General features: G+C 42.7%; 1 protein-coding gene across 3 annotated transcripts; it reads right to left on the reverse strand.

Moving 5' to 3' along the window:
- Nucleotides 1–6125: 6125 nt before the first annotated feature.
- C16orf72 (chromosome 16 open reading frame 72) lies at nucleotides 6126–21798 on the reverse strand. Of its 3 annotated transcripts, none has more exons than XM_015294583.4 (4): nucleotides 21428–21798; nucleotides 20658–20738; nucleotides 16540–16815; nucleotides 6126–9529 (listed from the first exon to the last, which is right to left on the reverse strand). In XM_015294583.4, exons 1-4 carry the CDS (start codon nucleotides 21645–21647, stop codon nucleotides 9285–9287), a joined length of 822 nt encoding a protein of 273 aa, XP_015150069.3. In that variant the 5' UTR covers nucleotides 21648–21798; the 3' UTR covers nucleotides 6126–9284. The 3 variants fall into 3 exon arrangements, with proteins under 3 accessions (XP_015150069.3, XP_046756777.1, XP_046756776.1); XM_046900821.1 differs by having other exon boundaries at nucleotides 21221–21662; XM_046900820.1 differs by having other exon boundaries at nucleotides 21155–21662.
- Between the last annotated feature and the right edge of the window lie 1772 nt (nucleotides 21799–23570).

Genomic DNA, 23570 nt, shown 5'->3' on the forward strand with positions numbered 1-23570 from the left:
AAAATTGGGGTTAAAACATGAAACAAACAACAAAATTCCTTCAGAGCTCAGGAGAGCCAGAGTTCCTTCCCTGCACCTTGGGCCATCGTGCCACCTCGTCTTTTCTCTGATAGTTAATGTTGGGATTCATGCTGCTTTAAGCTGTATTTTTTATGCATTCTCTTCAGAAATCAGGGCTGAAAGGTGCAAAATGAGCAGCTTGGACTCCCTGGTAGTCAGTATGTACATCTAACAGTAAACAGCTGGAGCTTAGGATTGCTCTCAAGAAAGGCAGCAGCCAGATCGCTGCAGTTATGGGGAGCGCACCAGCGTGTGGCTCCTGAAACATCAGGGGCTCCACCATTATGAGGGAATTACAGGGCACATTGTGGATTTTCTCCTCCTCCTCTCTTCTTGCACACAATGAATGCAGTCTGACCATCCCTGGAAGATTCACCCCTCTTCTTTCATGCTGCCAACTTGCTACAAGCCTTCACCCCATGAAGAAGCTCCTCTGAATCATACTCCTGAGCAGTGTAAATGGGCCCAGTGCCATAACGCCGCCAAAGATCTGGCTCTGTTCAGCAGTAGTTTTATCTGAGATCACTGTGAGCTTACCTAGAGGTTGCCAGCTGGAATGCTCCGACAAACTGTGTTTACAGATAATGCTTGAAGGTAGTGGCCTCTGGTTGCCCTTTTTGTATTCCTTCAAGAGATCTTTATTCATACCTACTCAAGCGTATGTGAGATATGTTGAAGAGCTGGTAATGGAATTAAAGTAAAGTTTGGCTATGCCCTCTCTCTCCAATTCTGTTCAGTTATCATGTTAATAAATGCAGTCAGTTACAGCCATGCAAGCCAGGGTGAAATGGCACAAAATCTTGTGTCATGTCACTTCTTGTTTTCCTTTGTTACTGATGAATTACACCTTGTAACTCCTTCTATACCCAGACTTCATCAGTTACCAAACATCAGTCTTTGCAGAAAACTATTGTAGACTTCACTTGCAATTGCTCTCCAGGAAGCACTTGGGGACTGGGAGCTGGACTTTCTTCTCCAGACATCTGACAAGTTTCCCAGTGTTCCCAGAAGCCTGCAACAAAGCACTCCTACCATTTTGCCATGCACCACAGCCAATGAACAACAGACACTCATTCTGCAACCCAGATTCTTATTCCTCAGGCCTAAACTTCATTTTTCTAGTCAGTACATGTTGTAGTTCTTTCTCCTGCAAGCAATGAGATGCTCAGTGCAGCAAGAACATATCATCAGTTTTTAGAGCTGTGTTCCAATGTCATCTTCCTGCCTCCCAGCTAACTGGTGTAACCTCAGACATTTTGCTTTACAAAGAGCCATTTCACAATGACTGGCAAGAGTCACTGGAGGGATTGTTTTTGCTTGCTGAGTGACTGGTTTTCAAATTGGGTAAAGGGACTGGGCATGGTGGTTAAGTAATCCCAATGGCTCTTCACAATCCTTTTAAAGCTTTGAGAAACTGAGACAATTTAAAGCATCAGCATTATCACTGTGAAACCTCTCTGCAATGCTTTAAAAGACTTCTCCACTGAACATAAATAACTTCCCAACCTTTGGCTTAAAGAGAAAGGTTCTTCTCCTTAATAGTGCAGCATGCCTTCATTGAGAAATGTAATTTATTTTGCTTAGCTCTAAGTGATGCAGCAGATAAGCAGTTATAAAAATTAGTTTTTCAAGTCACCCAAATCATTAGTTAGCCAGTACAGCCAATACTATCCAAGCTAAGGAGTTCCTGCAGTTGAGGGCTATAAAAGCAAGTGGGCAAGTTCACTTTACCTGCCCAAGACCCTTTACCTCCTCCTTCCCATCACATTTCTTACATTCCTCAAGACTCCTGCTGTTTGTACCATCTTGGAGTCTCCATTGATGCCACTACCACAAGGTTGGCCTGTGACACTGCATCAGGCAAGTTTATGACCATGTAGGCTGGGGGAGTCTGATTTCAACTTTCTGGCATCTTTATTCAGCACAGATGTGGTAAGATAGCTGCAAAACGTGGACAAAACTTGAAGTTAACAGTAGCATCTGAAATGTACATGCACAGGTAAATGGTGAGATCAAAAGTCATGTAATAATATGAACCAACTGATAGAAAGGCAACATGGTAGGTTACTCACCAGCAGTGCTGGGAACCTCATATAAGACTAATGAAATAATGCAAGCCAAGGAAGAAACAGGAAAAAAAGCCACAGCAGTATGCACTTGCAAGACCTTGCAGCCAACAGGTAGTATGTAAGTTCCTATCCAGCTGGAATATTCACTATACATTCAATGTTATCTTCCCTTAAAAAAAAAAAATAATATATATGTGTGTGTATATTTGCTTTAGGTTGCCACCAATTTTTTGTTTGAGTTTGGGGGCTTAGCAAGGGCCTCCTGCTTGTCTCGGTAGCAGAGGAAGAACGCTGATTGTCAGGAAGCAATGCATCTCAGTTCATCGTCAACACACTCAGGCACTGAATCAGCAACAAAAAGGTGAACTTCCAGAGATCTTAAGGCAGGAATGAAACTGATTCAGCTTCTACTTTCCAGGCAAAATCCCAGGTCTGTAAGGAAACATTTTAAGAAGCCATTTGTCCACCTGATACTTTTCTGAGTCATCCGGACAGACCACATCTACCAAACTAAGTTTTAGGGCTTTGTAGCTAAAGGCCTAAAATTCACCATGCAAATTCACCAGCTGTCACCAAGAAATCATGAGGAACAGGTGAAACTACAATTACAGCTTTAAATGATTATCTGATTTCTTCGACAATTTCACTCTCGTATCCTGATTTCCCTGTAGCAGATCACATCAAAACAAATACCAGCAGAACCTCAAACATGTGTTCTTATTACAAATTACACAATATCAGTTACCAGTCCCCCAGAACATTAATGGCAGGGTTTGGCTTTGATATAAAAGCACTTATCTACTTCTAATTAGAATATCACCTAGAAAATTGCCTATTTTTGTGCCTCATCAAAACCAAGCTCTGGCAGGTGCTCTCACGCCCTTTGGAGGCTGATGTTTCATCTGTGACACAGAAGACTCATTGCAAACACCCGCCACACAGAGGCAGCTTCACAACTCAGCCTGGGTTTGTTCCATTATTCTTGGGCAGTGCATGTTCAGAGCAGGTCCAACAGGAGGCAGGGTGCTCTGAGCCTGGTCTGGTTCAGTCACGAACATCTCCAGGGTTGAAGAGCTCGCAGTCCTCTGACTATGTCCATTTAAAGGAAATGTAACACCAAGTGCAAACACTAGAGACTTCTACACATTTAGTAGCACTTTACCTCACAAGTCAGGATGTATTTGGCCCAAGAAGAGATTCTTCACATAAAAGAAGTCCAGATGAGCCACAGTCACGAGTAGAGAATGTCAGGTAGATGTTACACAGCTTGCATGTACGATAAAACAGAAACAAACTGAAAAGTAGCTCTGAAGGAATTAATGGGCTTTGCCGATGCTAAGCTTTATTTAGCTTCTGTTTCTAACAAAAATATTTTATAGCCAGACTATGTGATTTAAACACATTGAACCCATTTGTCTGGAAATGTTCTGCAGGGGAGAACATTCATAGTTTGGAAAACACATCTAAACCTACAGAGATCTGAATTTTAGTAAGAATGTGGGCAAAGCTCTATTTAAGAGCAAGGAGAGGCAAATAAACCAGGCTACTAACCTTCAGGGGCTTGCAATGGTTTGCCTAGCAGTTCATTGCTTGCAAACATGCATTAAGATCACAAGCTAAGCTATCTGAAGAATTAGGCCATTCTATGATCAGTTTGCAGGGAATATGCTAATATCTCACAGAGTTGCACCACTGCGCTGTCATCTTGCAGCACATAAGCCTAAAGCTAGAATACTCAGAGCATCTCCAGCAGCTTCCCACTCTGAAAACTACTACACATAAGTCAAATTCATTTTAGCAAAGAGAAATACACCTTTAGTGATTCATGTTAATGTCAACAGCTTCTCCGAGGAGAAGAAAACAGCATACCTGCATTGGAGACGGCAGTTGCTCTTCCACCAGAGTCATTATACAAAGCCATGAAAGAGTGGACTTGTGTGAGATTTTCTAGCACAAAAGCTTGGAAAGAAGAAGTTATATGTACTGTGGTTCCCTTAGTTAGATGAAAAGGTAAATATGAACTGGCATACATTCGATACCAGTCTCTAGAAGTCGGTGGCAAAAAAACACTTCAGAAAACTTCTGAAGATAGCATTGGATACCTCCAACCACACCTTATGAGACAGATACACACTTCGTGGAACAAGTAAGAACATTCACATTGTTGACTTGCGGAAAAATCCCTTCCTCAATGCTTTAATCATATTATTAAAAAACACAATAGAAAACAGCTATTTCAGAGAACAGCTAAGAACACCCTAAGGCATTCTAAAAATACAAAGAATTGCCATTGTGGAGTGGTTGAAAAGAAGGTCATCAATTTGCAAAGCAGCAACACTACAAATGGTGCAGCCATCTGCCTATCAGGAATCATTCAGATAACCTTGTGTTTTTCTCCCAGTCTCACTCCTACTCTTGTATACCACATTTCAGGTAAGGCTCAAAAGAATCCCATTAGAAGGAGAAAGCTAGGTTCAAATAGTTTTCAGAGTAAAAAGCAAGCAATGTATTAACAAGTGACAAATGCTGACCTTCAGACTTTCCAAAATTGACCATATTCTGTGAGGCTGAGGTAGGCAGGGGTGCATGGGTAAGCTCCAGCAGTGACCCTATCCAAACCCAAGTAGAATCTTCATACAAGTTTCTGAGAGTACCTAGTTTAAACGTAAATATTCTGAATCTTCTGTTGTGATGCTTTATGGAAAGACAATGGATATGCAAGATATAGGAGGAAGAATTCTCATGGCTTAGAAGTTGCAGAGCTGAAGGAACATCATGAGCTGCTGCCAGGCAAGGTGGTGTTATGACACAATTACACAAATACATACCTCAACCTTAGTAGACGAAACATGAAACATGATTAAAAGCTCTCCTGGATGCAATCAATTAACCATCCATTTCTATACTGAAGTTCTTGACTTTCTACAAACCATATTCTTACTGATCTCACTGGTGATTTCATAAGGTTGTATCTTGCACATTTCCCCAACACACTCCCATCTTAAGGCAAATACAGCCCAGTGTTCTTGGTGTGCCGAAATCCCCAGGCGCTGCAGCTTGAATTATGAAAGTGAACTTAGGACAATTTTCACTTTTTTTGAGATGATGTGAAAGGAATCCAACACGAGAAACAGCAGAAAGCACCAGTGTTGACTACAGGAACAGTTCACTGCAGGCTGTAGAAGCATTTACCAACCTCCAGCTGTCCACTGCTGAGCCTTTATAGTAATGAGTTTATGCACACTGTTAAAACTTCAAAAAACAAGCACTGAAATGGTTAACAGGTGTTAGTGCCTTCCTTGTTACTTTAAATAATGAGACCTCCTGGAACAAGAAAGGCACAAGGCCTTGTGGCTACCCCAGATGGTGCACTGAAGCCAGTGGAAGAAGCCAGGTGTACATGCCTCACTTCTGCCAAAGGGTTACTAGCTCTGGGCTAACATTCGCAAGACTTACATTAGGAGTCATTTAAGAATACTTTCAAATCATCACTATAACATTTAACTGGTTAGAAATTGGAAAAGGCAGCTAAATCCCAACCTGCTGGTAAGACAAGTGAAAAAACACTTGCAGGTTTGGGGACAGCCACACAAAGCAGGAATGCCTGTTATTACAGCACCTTGTTTCACACAAGTGCAAAGCCTTTTGGCTAGAGAGAGAAATCTCCACTACTGAAGTCAATACCAATTCTACTCCTCAACAGGGTATGCTGCACATTTTAAGATTCTCTTCCTAGATATCAGTGATGCTGAATTCCATAAAACATCTTGCACAAATGCACGCAATACACCCAATTCTTAAGACTCGGTAGTCCATAGCACAGCAGCTTGTGATGCAGGAGACAGAGAAAAGCCTAAATACAGCTAGACTGGAACAGCTGCCATCAAATTCTATTCTGCAGAATCAAATAAGCCTGTAGCTCACATTGATCTTCTGTTTGGGGCTCACTGATGGACTGTACTACTCATTTAAAATAATTACAAAGCAGCCTTAACATTTTTCTTTATTTTTTTTATTAGGTTTATTATGACTTAGAGTTTCTATTACTCCAGTTGGGTAAACCACATTTGAGAATAAGTTTAACTGCAGGACTTCAGTTTCAGCCAAAATCATTTTTGCATTACTTTATTGTAATATAACTTTAAATTTAACATTTAAAACGTATTTCATTAATAAGCAAGCCAAGCTCAGTAGCTTCAGTGCAGGATGTACTGTATGTAACTTGCCGCACATTCATGTTAGATTTGATGTACATGGAGAAAAGACTGGTCAACTATATGATTCATAAGAGAAAGCAAAAATAAGCACTTCCTTAAAAATCAAACTAAACAGTCCTCAGTTCAGTGTTTCTTTAACATCAACCAACTTCTGGCTCCAGGAGCTAGTTGTGATACCAGCAGAATGCTGCCTTCCAGAATTACACTTCTCTACACTGACACAAGAAATAATCTTCAAAGCAAAAGGTACTGAGCTTTAACTTCTGTTTTCTTGAGACAGTCTGTTCTCCCCTTTACCAGGTAAATATGTGCATTTTGGATTATTCCAGCAAGGGTTAACAGAGCAAGAAACAATTGGGGCTGAGCAGAAAAACAAGTTGCCAAGTATTTAAGGTACAGGCAAAAATATCACTGCAATGAGTTTAAGACTGTTTTCTTCTCAAAGAAAAAAAAAATGGCACAAATCAAAGAAAGCCAAATAAATGTAGCTTTGAGTGGTAGGAGACTGAAGTCATGCTTCAGAGCATTAAGAGGATATAACCGCAAGGAAGGGGAGACAACTTGAATGGGCTCTGTGTATTTGGGCTAGACCAGAAGCACTGCTAATAGTTCAATCCCTGTATGCAGAACTCTGGTACCAGCACGTTGTCACCCTTACTACACAAAGTGTTAGAAGTCACAGAGCATAAGCTTCTCAGTTGTCAAAGCCAGTTAATGAATAAACAAAATAGATGAATGGTTCCCACGTGTCTTTTCTGGTCAGGATTCCAACCTGTGACTTTTCATTTTGTGATTCTCCATTTAGGACAGAGAAACTCCTCTGTCAACAGCCAAATAAATACTAATGCTTAGATACTTAAAAGTTTCAGTTGAAAATGCAGTCAAATGAATACTAGCTTTATGCAGCTTTAATATTTTACATAAAATAAGTCTTATGAATCATAGTTAATAGCAGTAACTGAAACTAATGTATACCAAGTCCTTCAGGTGATGTGCAAGTTAAGCTATGTAACACAGGTAGGGAGTTTAGGACAGGTCTTACCATCTTGCTTTACAGTTCTTACGCTTGCCCCATGAACTACAGAACTTCTAGCTACAGTGTTGTGCAAATGTTGACATCCTTAAGAGCTCTTCAATGCAAAGAAATACGATGGAAGCACCACAAAGCAAGGAAGTTATGCTCCTAAGAGTCTTGAATTCTGAGAGTTTTTAAATATATAATTACTGTCTTGCCTCATCTACCAACCACCAATGAAAGAACATCAGGGCAAAAAGGAGCAAGACTACAGTCAAGTCTGCCTCAAGTAACAATGAATACAAAGATCTGACTCTACAAGCACATCAGCAGAAGTCTTGAAGAGCTGTATATTAATGGAGCTCAAGGTGCCATAACTATTAAGTAGGACACCAGAATTTAGTACTGTGGATCTAGAACAGCTGCATTTTGTCCAAGATGAGTCTATGCTTCCAGTTAAGCATGTATACCACCTCACTAAACACCCTTTCCCAGCTTGCAGGTCTGGAGCTCCTTGTTCTCTTATTCCTCCTGTATTATTCATTTCTTAGGCAGAGATTCAGAGGCCCAAAAAGCCAGTCTCCACCAGAAAAAAAAAAAGACTCCTACCTACATGTAAAAACAGGATAGTTCTTTGAGACTGATATATCCATCCCCATTCAGAAACTGATTTGCAGCCGATCAATCTTGATGTCTATTTCTGTTTTGGATAACACTTACTTTATGGCAGTTTGATCCTATGAATGTAAGCTCAACACAAAAAGAAAGCCATTTATCCTTTTTAATTCATCCTTACAGCATGTTTATCCAGAATTTTTTTAAAATCAACTTCCAGTTTTAAATTATTTTCTTAGCACTTGACAGAACCTGCATGTCACCCCCCCATGAAGGAGACGGCATCACAGAAAATCTTAAGTTAGTCCAAGTTCCCACTTGTGACCAGAAGTCTTACTTGTTAGACAATACCCTTTCTCCAACTACTCCCCCTCACTCCCTCTCCTCCCACCCCTCCCCAGCAATGGGCAATAACTTCACAAGAAATGTCAAATGGGATATGGGTGTACACAAAGCCTACCCTTCACTAATACTGAACAGAAAAGCCTACTTTCCAATTACAGGACATCTTCCTCTAAATTTAGGTCAGCACTGGTGCAGTCTGCACTGTGTATGGTTACCACAAGGATAATACCAATAAGTACATATATTTCCTCAAACTGAAGATTTAAAAGTCTATGAAGTTAACTGGGGAAGTTTTATATTGCTACTTCAGAGCACTAAACACACAAAGTGAACCCAATAAAGATCCTTGTATTGATTCAATATTAAGTATTAATTGCATGACCATCATAGCACCTCTTTACATTATCACACAATCACCAGAATTATCAACTGCTTTTAAAACTAAAAAGGGTACAGTCCAATATTTATAACTTGCACACTGTTACTATAGAGAAACTAGGTGCATGGTACAGTGCTGCAAAAATGGAAGCCTGCAGTTTTGACAAAGATGCCAAGTCATGTTGTAGACAATTTCAGTCAAACTGGCAATACTGTTTAAGCAAATACTCAACACAGCAGGAAATAAAGGACAAAAAAAGCATTCTATAACCAAATAAACGTCTGAAATTTCCTTTCCCTTTAAGAATACAAGTAAGGTCACTTTTAGCCTCGGAACAGATACATGTTCACCTATGATGATCTTGCTAACTACTACACAATATCTGATGTCCTCTGCTAAGAATATAGTTTAAGAAAGCCGCAGATACAAGAGGCGTCTAATGTAATACCTAAAATTTTTTATGGCAAATATTGAATTTGTCTTAAACAGTGAATATGGGAAGATGGCCTCACGTTTCCTTTTCATTAGTACTCTGAGGATCAAGTGGCTTTCAAGCAGCATGGTGGGTTTGAAATTTATGCAGTTTAGATCATTCTGTTGCGTTTATGAGTTGGTGAGTCTGTAATGACATCGCCACACTGGGCTGAGGTACGCTTTCTAGTTCCACCATTGTCCAAGTGGAGTGCCATTTCTTCTGATATGAAAGTGTTCAAATCAACATCATGAAGTCCGTTTCTCCTTCGACTAGCATTGGAACCACTGCTCACGTGAGTAGGAGAGCCTGGGGTACTCGAGCGAACACTTATACTAGCCATTGCACCACTAAGACCTGAGGGAAGAAAAGAAAGAACATTTAGGACATGCAGCAAAGAAAGGAACTTCCTGTGTGTACAGGGAAGACATTTATCTGACTCAGTGATATGTTACAAGCACTTCATGCTATTACTTGTGCCACACACACACACTTGAAGGCCAGGACACCCCCTCCCAGCTTTGTGCCATGCCTTCTTAGCTTTTAGTAAAAGAATACAGAAGCTGGAAGAGCCCCTTCTTACAAAATTTGAAGTGAGTTTACACACCAGGTTGTAGCAGCACACTACAGCAAATGCTAACTCCATAAGCAGATGATGTGCTAGTCATAGTGTGAAAATACTCAAAGGAAGGGTAGCCTATTGCGTGTGACAGCTTCAGCCTAAGCCATTTCTTACACAGAAGGAAACTTTCCCTACTAATGGAGTTAATTACAAAGTTGACTTAAGGGGGTTTTGAAACAAGGCTAAGTTCTAACAGAAACTACAGCATGACAGCACATCACAGGTTGGTAAAGCAACTGATTTAAAGTAAAAACAATTGCAGGGCTGCCACTATTAGCCAACCCATTAGTATTCAGAGCACTTAAAGCAGAAAAGTAAGACCACATGTCAATTGACCAAAATTCACTACATGCAGATCTGATCCAAAACAGTGTCACAGGCTCCCTGCTATCACTAGGCTTTGTAACACTTCACTAATAACCTGAACAGAAGTGAAAACTTCATACTAATTAACAGATTCTAAAGCCATCTGCAGTGATGGCAGGTTGATACACAAGTCATGACAGGACAGGTTAGCCAGATTCACTCTACATCACTGCAGAAATAACATTGAAAGCTTTGATCTACTACAAGATCTACTTTACATGGAGTATTTTATGCAATGTCCAGTAAAAACTAATAGCTTGTGCTTTCTTAGAGCTTCTGCTCACAGCCCCAGTGAATGTTCCAATGACTCAGAAGCATGGTTTAAAGCCTGACCAGAATCCTGAAGGGTTTTATCATTAAAATTCTTCTATCCAAAATGACAGAAAGTATTTAAAAACAGCAAAAGCCCCTTTAATGGAAAATAGGTCAAAACCAAAGTTTGTTCTGGTACTCTCAGAATTCAGGTTGAGCTTAAATTTGGAGCCATAAGAGACTCCTATATATCTACAAAATAATGTAAAAGCACCCAACTGATGATATTAAGCCCAAGCAGAAAAAGCTAGATGTTCAAAAGTTAGGCAGGTAAGAAATCACTGCACAATTCAAAGATAGCAGAAAGTTTAATTTCAACTGACATAGCATTAGAAAGAACATTTCATCCTGTACAATTCAATTGGAAAAACAAAACAGTGCACAGAGGGTAGATGTTTCTGATGCTTTTAAACCCAAACTGATACTTTGCCAATGGCTCTCCACAGCACTAATTCCAAACAGAATTGCTCTGAACACACAGGTTCAGTACTGTTACTTTTACAATTGACAGTTTACATCACTTTATCAGTCATTGACTGTTCTGTACAGCTCACAATCAAGTGACTAGTGTATTTTTTTTCCAGAAAAACTATTCTAAAGCCAAAACTGATCTGTGAGGTGAGAAACCATGTTTTAGTCATCACTCAAGAACTATGCTCTTAAGAGACTTTCAAATACCATACATTGTTTAAAGCCATATATATGCAAGTCAGAATTAAGAAGTGTATCTTAATACTGCAGCATTCTAACAGACTGAGGATTGCAAGCAATGCCTCAGGCAGATATTCACTTCAGTATTTAGGTAATACCAAATCACTACGAATTTAGACTCAGAACCAGCCTCTCTCGGAGACTACTCTGAAGCTTATAAACTTCAATCAAGCCCAGTGTCAGAGGCAGTAGGGTAGCTTCGAATCAGCTGCTACAAAGATCAGAATACAATGATGTTGTATTACAACAAGTACTTCCAGTTGCAGTTTAGTTTTCCATCTCATACTAGATCAGTTAAATATCTGTAGGTCATCATGAAATATGCAAGCAGCCTCACCAAGGAGTGAGGGTTTTGTATTGGTTACTAGCAGTTGCCATATTACATAGTGCTACACATCAATCTAATGTCAAATGAAACATTCACATCAATTTAAGACTAGGCAAATTAATTTAGAAGAATGAGAAAAAAATCAAGACATTGAAACACTGAATTGCCATTTCACATAAGCAATGTCACTGAAGACAACCAGCAATGTAATCAAAAAGATCTGCTTTTTGTTGACAGAGCATCTTTCAGGATGAATGATCCACAGTTCATTTCTTCTAGGAAAGCTGTTGCCATGCAAGAGAAAAAATCTCAGAAACCCATTTATTGAGAATTATTTCAAGTTTTTAGTGTATTCTGAGAGCATTTAAGTTAAGCAGTTAGGCAAGCAGTAATAGATACTAAACAGTAAGATGACATAATTGCAACATAATTTAACAACTTCACATTTCTATACTGTGATTAACAGGACCTAATCACAGGCACTTCAGTTTTGTCTACAAAACAGGACAGATTCAATGGCTACTAAGTTGTTTTTACTTATTTCATCACCCCATGATCACTACTGAGATCTCCCATTGCTTTTTGCAGGAGAAATCGTTCTCTAGAAGCCTTTAAGACACATGGCTCTCCTCTTTTTCAGGACTTAAATGGGAGGGCATTGTCTGAAATGTTTTATAATATTCACTACTTTCTCACTACCACTATTTTTTCCAGTCAAAGCTCTTATGAAATACCACATTGATGATTTTTGTGAAACTACTGCTACCTGAAGGGTGTTTTAGAACACTTTCTATAACACTATCAGTAAAAGTTACACTATAGAAAGGAAGTTAGGTAGCGTTGGTTACAACTAAGTACTTACTCTCCAAGGTTATCAAATCATTAGAATGCTTGGCTAAACATGCATGTTTCATGGAGAATTAGACGTTTAGGTTAAATAAAACTGCCAATTCTAAAACACACATTTACTTACACTAACCTAACTGAAGCTTTATAAACCACAACCTGATTCACCTGCACAGTAACCACGTCCACAGTGTTATTCAGGTCACTACCAAACTATCAAGTCCTGGATAGTCACTATTCAGTATAGTCATAGTATGAACTACTGTTTCCAGATGTTTTAATCAGCAAGGATTAAAAGAAATATCCACACTTGAAGTGTGACCAAAGCAAGAATTAGTTAACCTCATAAAAATCCTTGTCACTCTACCACATTTTTTCAAATTACTGCTACACAACAAGTCCCAGCAACACATTAACACAACCCCATGATATGTAAACACAAACTTCATGTCAAATTTAACCCTATCCAACTCATCTGAACTCTACCTCCCATGGTCGCTATCAGATGCTTCCTTCTCCACTTTTTAATACTGATTTGTAATATAAAACAGATGGTAAGACAAGACAAAACCCCATGGACATTTAGAATCCTTCTGAGTCAATCCACATTTCCATATGGCAGAGTAAGAGTTTAGCCCAGAGGGACTGAATCAATGCCATGTCAACACTCAATCTACCAAGCAGAAATTCTAGTGTTTCTACACTGAGCTCTTTTCTACCAATGCATCATTTTAAGTAATAATACAATGCTTTTCAGTATTGCCTTCCTATGTTGCTGCTCTCCTCAAACATGGTATTTTCTCCCATGGTTCTGGAAAAGTGTTTTTTAGAGTACAGATCCCACACTGCATACACTGAGTATACATCTGGCAGAGTATCAACCCCATATTGGCAAATCAAAGCATCATTTCAGACAGCAGAACAACCAGCACCCTTTACACAGTCTCGTAGGCAGACAGCATTCTACCTATTAGTGGGGCAGAAAGGGATCTGGTACATGCCAACTTTGAGAAATTATGACTGTCAGTTCAATTTGATTTAATCTTTATTTGAAAATCCTTCTCTCACAGATACACACTGAGGAAGCATGTGAAGATGTGTCTATGCCTATGCTAACTGCATTTTTTAGGGTTGGATGAGAATTGCAAACAGGTTTGAGGAGTTGAACAACAGTAGTATTTTACCTCTAACTATCACTTCCAGGAATATGCAATATCATCACTTGTAACTCTTTAAGAAAAAGCCACTTAAGCTTCAGGGTAAGACAGCATACTTTACCTTAACTACTTCTCAAATATTAAGAAGTGCTGAGTAAATCCTCTAACAGTTAGTTTCAAGTGAGATTATATTTCAAAGGGTGCCCTCCAGCACACCAATAATGCAATGCTGCCATCAAGGGCAAACATTTTTACTTGCCAGTTTACTCTCTACAAGATTCATTCTTTGGTACCCAGAAGTTACACTGCAGGAGTTCAGTAACAGATGCACACAGCAGAAGTGCCATAACAGAAGCAAGAGAAAAGGAAGATCACCATTAGAAAGAGCTTTTCCAAGTTAGTACAGCTTTTCTTGATCATTCTGCCTTTAAAACAGAAGAGTAAAGAACAAGTTTACCCCGATGTGAATAATACCACAAAACTAAGTTTGGGGTTCAAAATGCCTAGCTTTCATCAAGAAAGCCATTTAATCACCTTGCTCAGTTATAATACACACCAGACAAGGATCAAAATGCAAGGGAAGTTTAAAATTGCAGTTTTAGGAAGATTTGAAGATGCAGCATGTGGTTTTCAAGATTCAATTACAGATACTCTGGAGTTTTATTTTAAGGAACACACCTAGAGCTACACACAGCTTCCCAGGAAGTATTAACTACATCACCATACAGCTTCTTCCCTAAGTTTTCAGATTTAAATATGAAATATTGAGATTAAAGTATAGTACTTCCTCTCTAAGTAGTAAGATCAGCAAACTGAAGGATCTAGGTCTTCAGCCATACTACCATCCCTTTCTGAGCAGCAGCAATAAGCCAGGTAAAGGAGCTTCAGAGCTTTATTCTGTACTTTAACTCGTGCCTGTTTTTACCAAACACCACATTAAGCAGCAAGTTTCACTATTGCCCCTAACTGATTCAGCCCATCCATGTCACTAATAGAGGAACACTACTTCCACAGAAAGCCTCCTAGCACAAAACGCTGCTTTTACACACCAGTCAAAAATCCCACTTAAAGCCTTAGTCCTGAACACTTGCTGAAGCAGCTTCTCACTACCACACTTCCCCACATCCAGAAGTAGCATACTACTTCAGCAGCCTGCCAAAAATGCAGATACACAGCCCTACATTAATTCACAAAAGTCATTTGCAGGTTTTAAAAAAAAGCAGTTCTAAGATGACCAACAATAAACAGGAACAAAGATTGGGAGATGGTTTTATCACCACTTCCCAGTGTTGAAAAAAAGGCAAGAAGGAGATGGAAGGTGACAAATTGCAGGCACTAGCCTAAGAACAGTCATGGGCCCTACACAAGTCTAGTGACTGAAGGAGAAATACAAAAAGCATGTGTCCTATCAGTCTGAAACTGATATCAGAAGGAACTAATCCAGAAGGTGACTGACACATAATCCTGTCCACCAGCTGATTAAGGGGAAGAGCACATTTCTAGTCCCTCCCACAGTACTAGGAGAGCAAACTTCCTACCCTGCTCATGAACCTTATTCCTTTCATATTCCAAACTTTATACCCAAAAGTTCTACTTTGCATGCTGCAGAATGACTTCCATGAACAACCTCTATACTAAAAAGAGGTTAAAGAACAAGGACATGAAAATAATTTCAGTGAATACCCAACTATTAACTCTGCCCAAAAGTGCTCTGTGTTGAAGAGACTTGGTAAGCCTTTACTTAAACTGCACAGGGTTTAACTGTAGTTTCAGAAAGGAAGTTTTTTTTAAAGTCTGCTTATCATTTTGTATTACATGAGAGTCAGCTTCTGCAGCTGTCCCCTTCATGAAATCAGCTTAACCTACTGAACAAACAATACTGGTACACAGAGTTCTCTAACCAGCTTCCAGTATGAGAAGGAAAACTGCCTAAAAAACATGATCAGGTGTAAGTATGGTTCACTGAAATGGCAACAGAGCAGCCAATAACACTGTCTAAGTGATAGCCTAATTCTGGTAACAGTGTAGGGCTTATCCATCTTGAAAAACTGCCATAGCAGAGCAAAGGCAAAGACTGCATTTTAAGGAATGTGCCTAACTGCTTAAATCCTACTCCACACCAGAAGTAATACAGTAAAGTTTTCATTTATTTTTCACAGATAAAGATAAAAATGACTAAAAATATTAAGTCCTCACAAACAGTCCATTATCAGCTGGAAGTATCAGCCACCCTTTAGAAATTACAAGGCATAATAAAATCCAAAGGTGAACTGCTTCTTTCCACCTCAGGACCATTTTCTTTATCACTTGCTGGATGAAAGTTCAAAGCAGGATTAGCTGCTGAGAATCCATAACTTTTTAAAAGCTGTACCACCACTGTTGACAACAGCAAGGAAGCTCACTATGAATCAACTTGGAGTACATCTTTAAGAAGTGAACTAGGAATGAGAGCTGAACAGGACTCTTGCAGTAAGGGTAACCTACAGTATCCCTCTCCACAGCACTTGCTGGAGCAGAACACCACACTATTATCCTTGCACCACAAAACAAGGGCACCAAGACAGAAGGCTCCCCAAAGACAGGTTCAAATTGTTAATTCCCTCCTCTACCCCACATAAATCTGTTAATTACTTGCTACTAGTCAAAATCTAACATTTAATGAGTTACAAGTGTAGTAATATTTCCCAAAATTCTATTTACTTTAACATTGATACACATATCATCTCCTCCTGCTTCAGAAATTCTCAAAGTTAATACTTAACAGTTGAGTTTCAGAACTGTTACATTCTGCAGTTGTGAACTCTTTTCAAAAAGCACCTCATTCATATTTGACCATGCAACTTTTTAGTAGCTACCAAGTCTTACACATACAGAAAGCTCTTAGAGAATTAGGTAGACACCTTTAACTGGAACAAGTACATCACATAAAGGATATCAGTGACCAAAATCCAAAGCATAAGAGGAAGACATGCTTTACGAACCCCCACCCAGTTTTAGCCAAGTAGTATTGAAAAGTTACTGTTACCATGCAGAGCTATGGCTTCACGGAAGGGTTGCAAATCAGTCTCTACAGATGAGCTAGTTTCTGTTGAAGTAGCTCGGTTAGGGGATACTACAGTCAGTCTTGGAGGAGCTCTAGAATTTCTTGGAGGAGGAACTTTTCCACATAGGAAGCTGATCAAGTCTTCTCTACGAATAGTTCTTCTGCGTTTTTTAACCCAAGCTAACACATCCTTATTCCGACGTTGATAGCCAATCTGAATTCCTACATCAAAGCTTCGCTGATGGGCATCCACACTTTCTGCAAGAAGACAGAGAAGTATTCTTAGTAAATATTACAGATGAAACAAAACATATAGTATGGTACACAATTTACATGACTTTCTTTCAGCCAAAAGAACTAAGCATGTCTTCTACAGGTTACTGTAATACAGTACCAAGTTTGCTAACAGTGAAAATGAATCATTAAAACTAAGAAATATTAATTAAAGGGAGTTAATTAGTTCCCCTTCCTCCCCCTACGTCCTTACAAGTCAGAATGTTAAATTCCTCAGCAATAGCATTTATTTGCTATACCTGACATTAGCACCAGAACACAATGAAACCATACTGTATTAACATTAGAAGCATCCTTTGAGCTACTCAGCCTGAGACTTAGATCAGCAGACATGCATTTGCTTAATGAACAGCAGCACACTTCAACTTCCTATGCACTCCTGAAGTACATCAGCAGATTTAGGAAATTCCACATAAAAGAATCAACTGATTTTCTTGATGCTAACAGATGAGAATCTTCTGAAAATTGCACATTTCTTTATAGTCCTAGCTTAATCCAAATTTTACACAGAGGAAATTTGCAGGAGGCCATAGTTTTGAGCCTAGCTAAAAACAGCATTTCTGACATCTCTCAGTTAGGCTTCCTTTGTAAAAATATATTGCCTAAGATTTTCCTTCCCCATTTAGGAATCCATTACAAGTTTGATATACAAAAGCTTTGAATTGGTATCACTTACAATTAATCCTGCTACAAAATGCAGTTTTATTCTCCCTTGATGCTATTGGTCATCTGTGCACAACAGTTAACTTCACCTCTAGCAAGCACTATTTATTTACTTGCATTACATTGTTCTCAAACTTCAGCAAGTTTTTAAACTGATAGCTAAGAAGTACTATCAGTACATTTCAGAGAACAGGTAGTACAAATCATACTCATTACTCAAGTATGTTGATCTTGTTTACCATGAAAACCACTGCCATGTTAGCTTACTCCATTCAAAGCTAAAATAGCACCCACTCCAACTCAATTCACTTAACTTCCAGATTTGTTTTTAAACTGCTTTTGAATTCTCCCCTTACTAATGAAGCCCAACATAAAAGCCATTTCCTCAAAACAATGTTGGGATTTATGAACAGCTGTCCAAGATACTGATTTACAGATAACCAGTGATATACACATCTAATCTATTTCTCACATGCAAGAAGAATAACCACTTAAATGCCAATCTTGGGCATTATTTTAAGGCACCACTGGATGGCCCATAAAGGAGTGCTAAAAACTACCAGGTAGCAGCATTTCAAATATAGCACAACTTAGCAAGAAAGGAAATATCAGATCATCTCACTGGAAACCACACAGAGTATGTTCAGTACACTAACATTACCTTCATGCACTCTGTTTTAGAATACTTTCCTATGCTGCTTTGCAATCAAAGGACTGAAAGACCTACAACAGCTAATTCCTGTCAAAGCATTGGCAACTTGACAGATAATTCCTCCAGCCATTTTAACTCCATTCTATCTCTGACTCCAATGCAGTAGGGCAAGAGCTACCCAAACACTTCAGAGCTAGTCTGGAGGCTGATCGCAGTCCTTTAATCCCTTCCTGAAATACCCTGAGAAAGCCCTGAGATGAAGAGCCCAGCTCTACACCAACAAGTCTGCTCTCCTTGTATACAACACTCGACAAAGGGCTAACTAAGGTCAGTTAAGAGGGCAAACACTGTCAACGTACCCTAGGCAAATTTCAAGCATCGTTACCCTAGGAAAGATCAGGCATTAAAACCTACAACTGCTTTGTTCACAAAATTAGACTAACAAGATATACAAGCAGTCAAGTTGCCTACATTCTGCAATTACAAATCCTAGTATTACCAAAAAGTTACGTTTTTCAGAAATAAGGTAAACTGTGAACTCAGAAAATCAGAATGACTAAAATCCGACCTTACAAACCAGATATTCACTTTAAGTGAAAATAGAAATCCACAATCCAGATGATCTTCAAATTGTGGTGCAATAATAAACTTACTCTATTTTGAAGAAAATGCTAGTATAGATGAAATGACAGTATTTGCCCTACACGCTGCTCCTTACATGGCTCCCGTTAAAGGCTTTGATGCCTTTAAGCTACCAAATCAGAAACCCAATGAGGCAAGGGAAAGTAGGTAACATTCAGCTCCCAGTACCTAGCACTTCAATGTTTTGCCAAAATTCCTTTGAAATAACTTTTACCAAATGTGTGAGGAAGCCACAGGAGGTTTTTAAAGAGTAATCTTCTGTTTAATACTCAAGGCAAACTCACATTAATGGACTCTACTTGCAAGCTGCCTAGGACCATCTAGAGCACGGAGTATGTCCTACCTTCTAAGGGGACTTCCTCACTTGGGAATCAAGTGAGGACTGAAAGTAAGACTGCAGTTTTGAGTGACTAAGCACTTAAATCTGATTAAGAGAAGTTTCAGATACTCCTTTTTGATGTATTACATGATACTGGCCTGAAGACAGCTTCCTACTTTAATTCTAGTTTCCCTGATCACTGAGAAACTACATATTCTTCTCTTAATCATATTATTGCAGAAAAATAGGTCTCATTTAACTTGATTACTCATAACACAAGTAATTTAAGCAAAAAATTAAGCAGCCTTAGACTCTGTAGCAAGGACATTGGAAAGGACATCATTTGCAACAAACTAATAATTCCAGACAATTTACTACCTGCTGCTCCTCCAGTACCATGCTCAAAGAACTATGGAGCCTGTTCAAATTCAAGCAGCCCTCTCCCTCAGAAAGAGCAGCTACCCCATTAAGTGATGGGCTGCCCCTTTACACAACTCACAACATATACAGAACATTCATACACACTTCTTGCAGGAGAGATGATCTCTGCTAGTGAGGGTTATTGATCTACATTTCCTTTTTGCTTCCTCCACATCCCTCAGAAACCTGATGAGCCAGAAACAAGCCAAGTTCAAGCAAATCCCACAAACCAGGAAATTCAAGGCAAACAAAAAGCTTCCAGGGTGTACTACAAGCCATACTGTACTGACCAAGAAAGACACTTCCAGAACTATAAGAAAAACAGCAGTTTGAAACTCAAGAGTTTGCCTTTCTTCCTAGTAATGGAAGGCAGTAATAACTGGATCCACACTTCACCAAATTCATCCTCTGCTCATACAAAACCACTGAACAACCCTTCCGAAGTAAAGACCTCTTGTACCAACCTAAAGAACAGCAGAGTTCAGAAACAGATCACAGCAGATAGAGTCAAACAGCACAACAGCTCAGCCATAAACCACAAGGGGCACTTACCAAAGCTGTGGCTAAGGCCACCATCTTACCATTACCCTAATGAGCATGAATGACATTCAGCTGCTTAAAATAAAGTGAGAGACTTCTGCAAGGCTTACTTAAAAAGCCTCAAAGTTGCAAGAACAAAGTTTTTTTAAAAAACATTTATATGCAGAGCTCTGCAAACACTGAACCCTACCTACACTTCAGTGAAAACGCACGCATATGATACTGACATCCCAGCATTTAACACACCACAAAACATAGGACACTGAAGTTCTGCAGAAGCTCTTGCACTCTTTCCTTGAATCATAAGAGACACTAAGAACATCCTCTTTCAAGGGTCTCAGAACAAACAGCTTTCAAGTTGTTAGTCACTGACATGAGGCAACAGAAAAGATTCAACTGCTGTCAGCTAAAATGGCACAGGGAAAACTCTCAAGATTCAGGAAGCAGTCTCGGGTTAGATTTTATCAGGGTGAATAAGAGACATTAACAGGCCCTGCTTATGAGTAAGCCGGGGCAGGAGGCCGAGCGGGCCCGGCTCAGCGGGGAGGGCCGCAGGCCGCAGCCCCTTACCTTTGTAGAGGTTGGTGACCGCAGTGGCCGCGTTCTGGAAAGGGACCCAAAGGGAGAGCCCCGGCTGCTGGCACACCCGGTCTGCAGGGAGGGAAGGACACACGCTGTTTATTTTGGAGTCGCTAACTCCGAACGGCCATGTTAGGTTTCGCCATTTTGTTCCACCTTCCGAAGGCGACTCGGCAGCGGGACCGGGAAGGACGGCCGGCCGTCGGGCCGGGCCCGGGGCACGGCGGCGGCTCCCGCGGCCGCACGGGGAAGCGCCGAGCCCTGCCCCCGCCCGCAGCCCCCGTCGCACAATGGGGCCGGCCCCGCACTTCGCCATTTTGTCGGCGCTTCTTCTCCGGGCTGGGCGGCAGCCGCCGCCGGCAGAGCCGCCCGTCCCCTCCCCGGCCCGCCTGCCCCCGGAGCCCACGGTTCACCTCCGCGGGGCTCACCCCGCCGCCCGGCCCCCCCGCGGCGGCGGCTCCGCCGGAGCGCCCGGCAGGGCCCCGCACCGCCATCCCGGGCCGAGCCCTCCGCCGGCGGCCGCGAAGGGCGACGTTCCCCGGCCGCCCTCACGCCATTTTGTTTTCCCGTCCGCCTCCATGGACGGGCGCGGAGCCCCCGGGCCGGAAGCCCGCTCCTCCCCCTGCCCGGGCCGTCTCGCCACCACATCCCCTTTGTGGGGCCGCGGCCCCGCACCGCCACCCCCGGGCCGGGCCCCGCCGTCCTCGCCGTCCCCCCGCCCTCCGCCCCCCCCCTTCCCCCCCACCCCCTGTGCCGCTCACCCTTGTACAGCTGGGCCACGGCGGTGGCCGAGTTCTGGAAGAGGTGCCACAGCTTCTGCTGCTTGTGCTCGGGCTGCGCCGCCGCCTCGTCCTGCAGCTCCGGCGCCAGCGCCTCCTCCTGCTCGGCCTCGGCGAGACACTGCCGCTCCCACTTGCTGAACCAGTGCTCGGGCCCGTGCTCCTGGATCTCCGCCTCTCCTTCCTCCTTCTTGTCCTCCATCCTCCGGCCGGCTCCGCGACCCCTCCGCCTCCTCGCAGGCCCGGCCCAGCCGAACAGCCGCACTAGCCCTCCTTCCTCCTCCTCCGCCGGCCCTACCTCACCCCCATTCTGCCGGGCCCTGCCGGCGCGTCCCCCAGCTCCAAACACACTGAGCGACGGCGCCGCCCCGAGCGCAATAAAAGCCCGGCGGAGCCGCCCGGGAACGCGCAGCCGCCCAACTCCGCCCCGCAGCGCCATTGGACACCTCTACCCCGGCACCGCCGGTTTGAACAGCAGCGCTGCGCGGCACTGGTTCTTACGCACGTCAATCCGGCGCTGCGTCACGGGGGGCGGGGCCGAGCGGTAGATGGGTTGTGTCGTCATCGACTCGTGCGCAGACGTTGCCGGTCGCGCGGCACAGGCGCGGTGCCCTCCCCAGCCGCCTCGGCGCGGCCTCGCCCCTCCCCCTGGCGTGAGGCACGGTCCTGAGCCGGCCCCGCCCGCCGCCGCCCCTCGGCCCCCGCCGGGTCCGCGCGGCGGCTACGGGCCTGAGGCAAAGATGCGGCTGCGCGGGCAGTGGCGCGCCGAGGTTAGGGCACGGTGGTTTTGCTGCTCTTTTCCATATCGACGCTGAGGCGGAGTAAGGTGGTGCCCCGCCTCGGGTTTCCCCCCGCTTTTGGTACGGGGGGAGCGAAGACCATAAGCGTCAACCGGCCGCGTCCCGACCCGGCGGAGGGGCGGATCTGCGCCCGACGGATGGCTGCCCCCGCCCGGCGGGAAGATGGCCGCCCGCCGTGCGGGTCGCGGTGCCTCCAGGCCCGGCTGCTGCCCGGGATGTGTGGTGTGGGCCGGGAGGGGTGCGTGCAGCACTCGTACCCTTCTGACTCTTTTCCTACGATTTTTATATTCTTACTTATCGTTTACTTTGTATCAGAAAGCATTCTGACAGACGGACGTAAGGCAGGATTCCTTTGTGCCCGCTCAAAACACTTCATCAGAGCACCTTATGATCTCTGCGAAATACATGCTCGTGTCTAAGTGCTCCAGCCATGCTGCTTTAAGTCAAAGCAAATGCTCCCCCAGCCCATGTGCAGGGCAAGCCGTGGCTCGCAATGGACGCTGCTGTGGGAGCAGGCATGTGGTGCTTCCCGCTCTCCGTGCCCCCTGTGAAATACCTGGGGCTCCACAAATAACCGGCTCCAACCACAGAGCATCTGATGCAGTGCAATGCCCTTGTGTGCTGGGAGCAGGGAACCTCCTGTCCGTGGTCATGAGCCAGCACATAGCTCTGAGGGCACGGCCGGGCTCTGGCTGCAGCGCTGCGCAGCACTGTGGGAGCTGTAGTTTCCCGGGGCTGTCAGGGAACTGCAGGCTCTGCTGCAGCGCGAGAGGAACAGTCAGTGAGGAAGTTTTCTCAGCTCAGCAAGGAGAGCTGGGGGAAGATGACTGAGTGCGTGTCAGAGCGAGGAAGGAGGAGGATGACTTCAACGGGCGCTCTTGCAAGGGCAGCCTGGTGAGGAATGAGCAGTGAGGCAGCACTGAGGAGCGTTCTCCAGGAGAAGGCCTGGCAGCACATGGTGACTGCTGGCCTCCTAGCAGAGGACTTGGGTCTCACCTGTGACTGAGATGAGGGTGACAGTGGATCCGAGTGATGGGGTAAGAGAGAAGGACTGCAGTGATGCAGTTCCTACAGAGCTCCCATCCTCTCCTTTGATCCCAAAGAGAGAAGAGATTTACACCTCAATTTGTACCTCAAATAAGCTCTTAGGCCAAGAGGGAAACTGAGCTTGTTGCTGTATCATAATTTTAGCACAAGCATGATACCAGTGCAAGTATGTAATTCCCTATTCTAGAGCAGGAGATGCTGATATAAGCTAGATATCAATAGATACATAATTTACTGTCCTGCTAGCTGTAACTTAATTATTTAACTGTTTGGGTTTG

The sequence above is a fragment of the Gallus gallus genome, chromosome 14 (genome assembly GCF_016699485.2).
Source record: "Gallus gallus isolate bGalGal1 chromosome 14, bGalGal1.mat.broiler.GRCg7b, whole genome shotgun sequence".
Classification (NCBI taxonomy): Eukaryota; Metazoa; Chordata; class Aves; order Galliformes; family Phasianidae; genus Gallus; species Gallus gallus.

Excerpts from the sequence above, each read along its gene's own strand:
- C16orf72 (XM_046900820.1), bottom strand. The coding sequence starts at position 21,647 with ATGGAGGACAAGAAGGAGGAAGGAGAGGCGGAGATCCAGGAGCACGGG. Across the intron at positions 20,739-21,154 it reads GGGCTCGGCCCGGGATGGCG|ACCGGGTGTGCCAGCAGCCG; the intron begins GTGCGGGGCCCT and ends CCCTCCCTGCAG. Across the intron at positions 9,530-16,539 it reads TGAAGCCATAGCTCTGCATG|GTCTTAGTGGTGCAATGGCT; the intron begins GTAACAGTAACT and ends TTCTTCCCTCAG.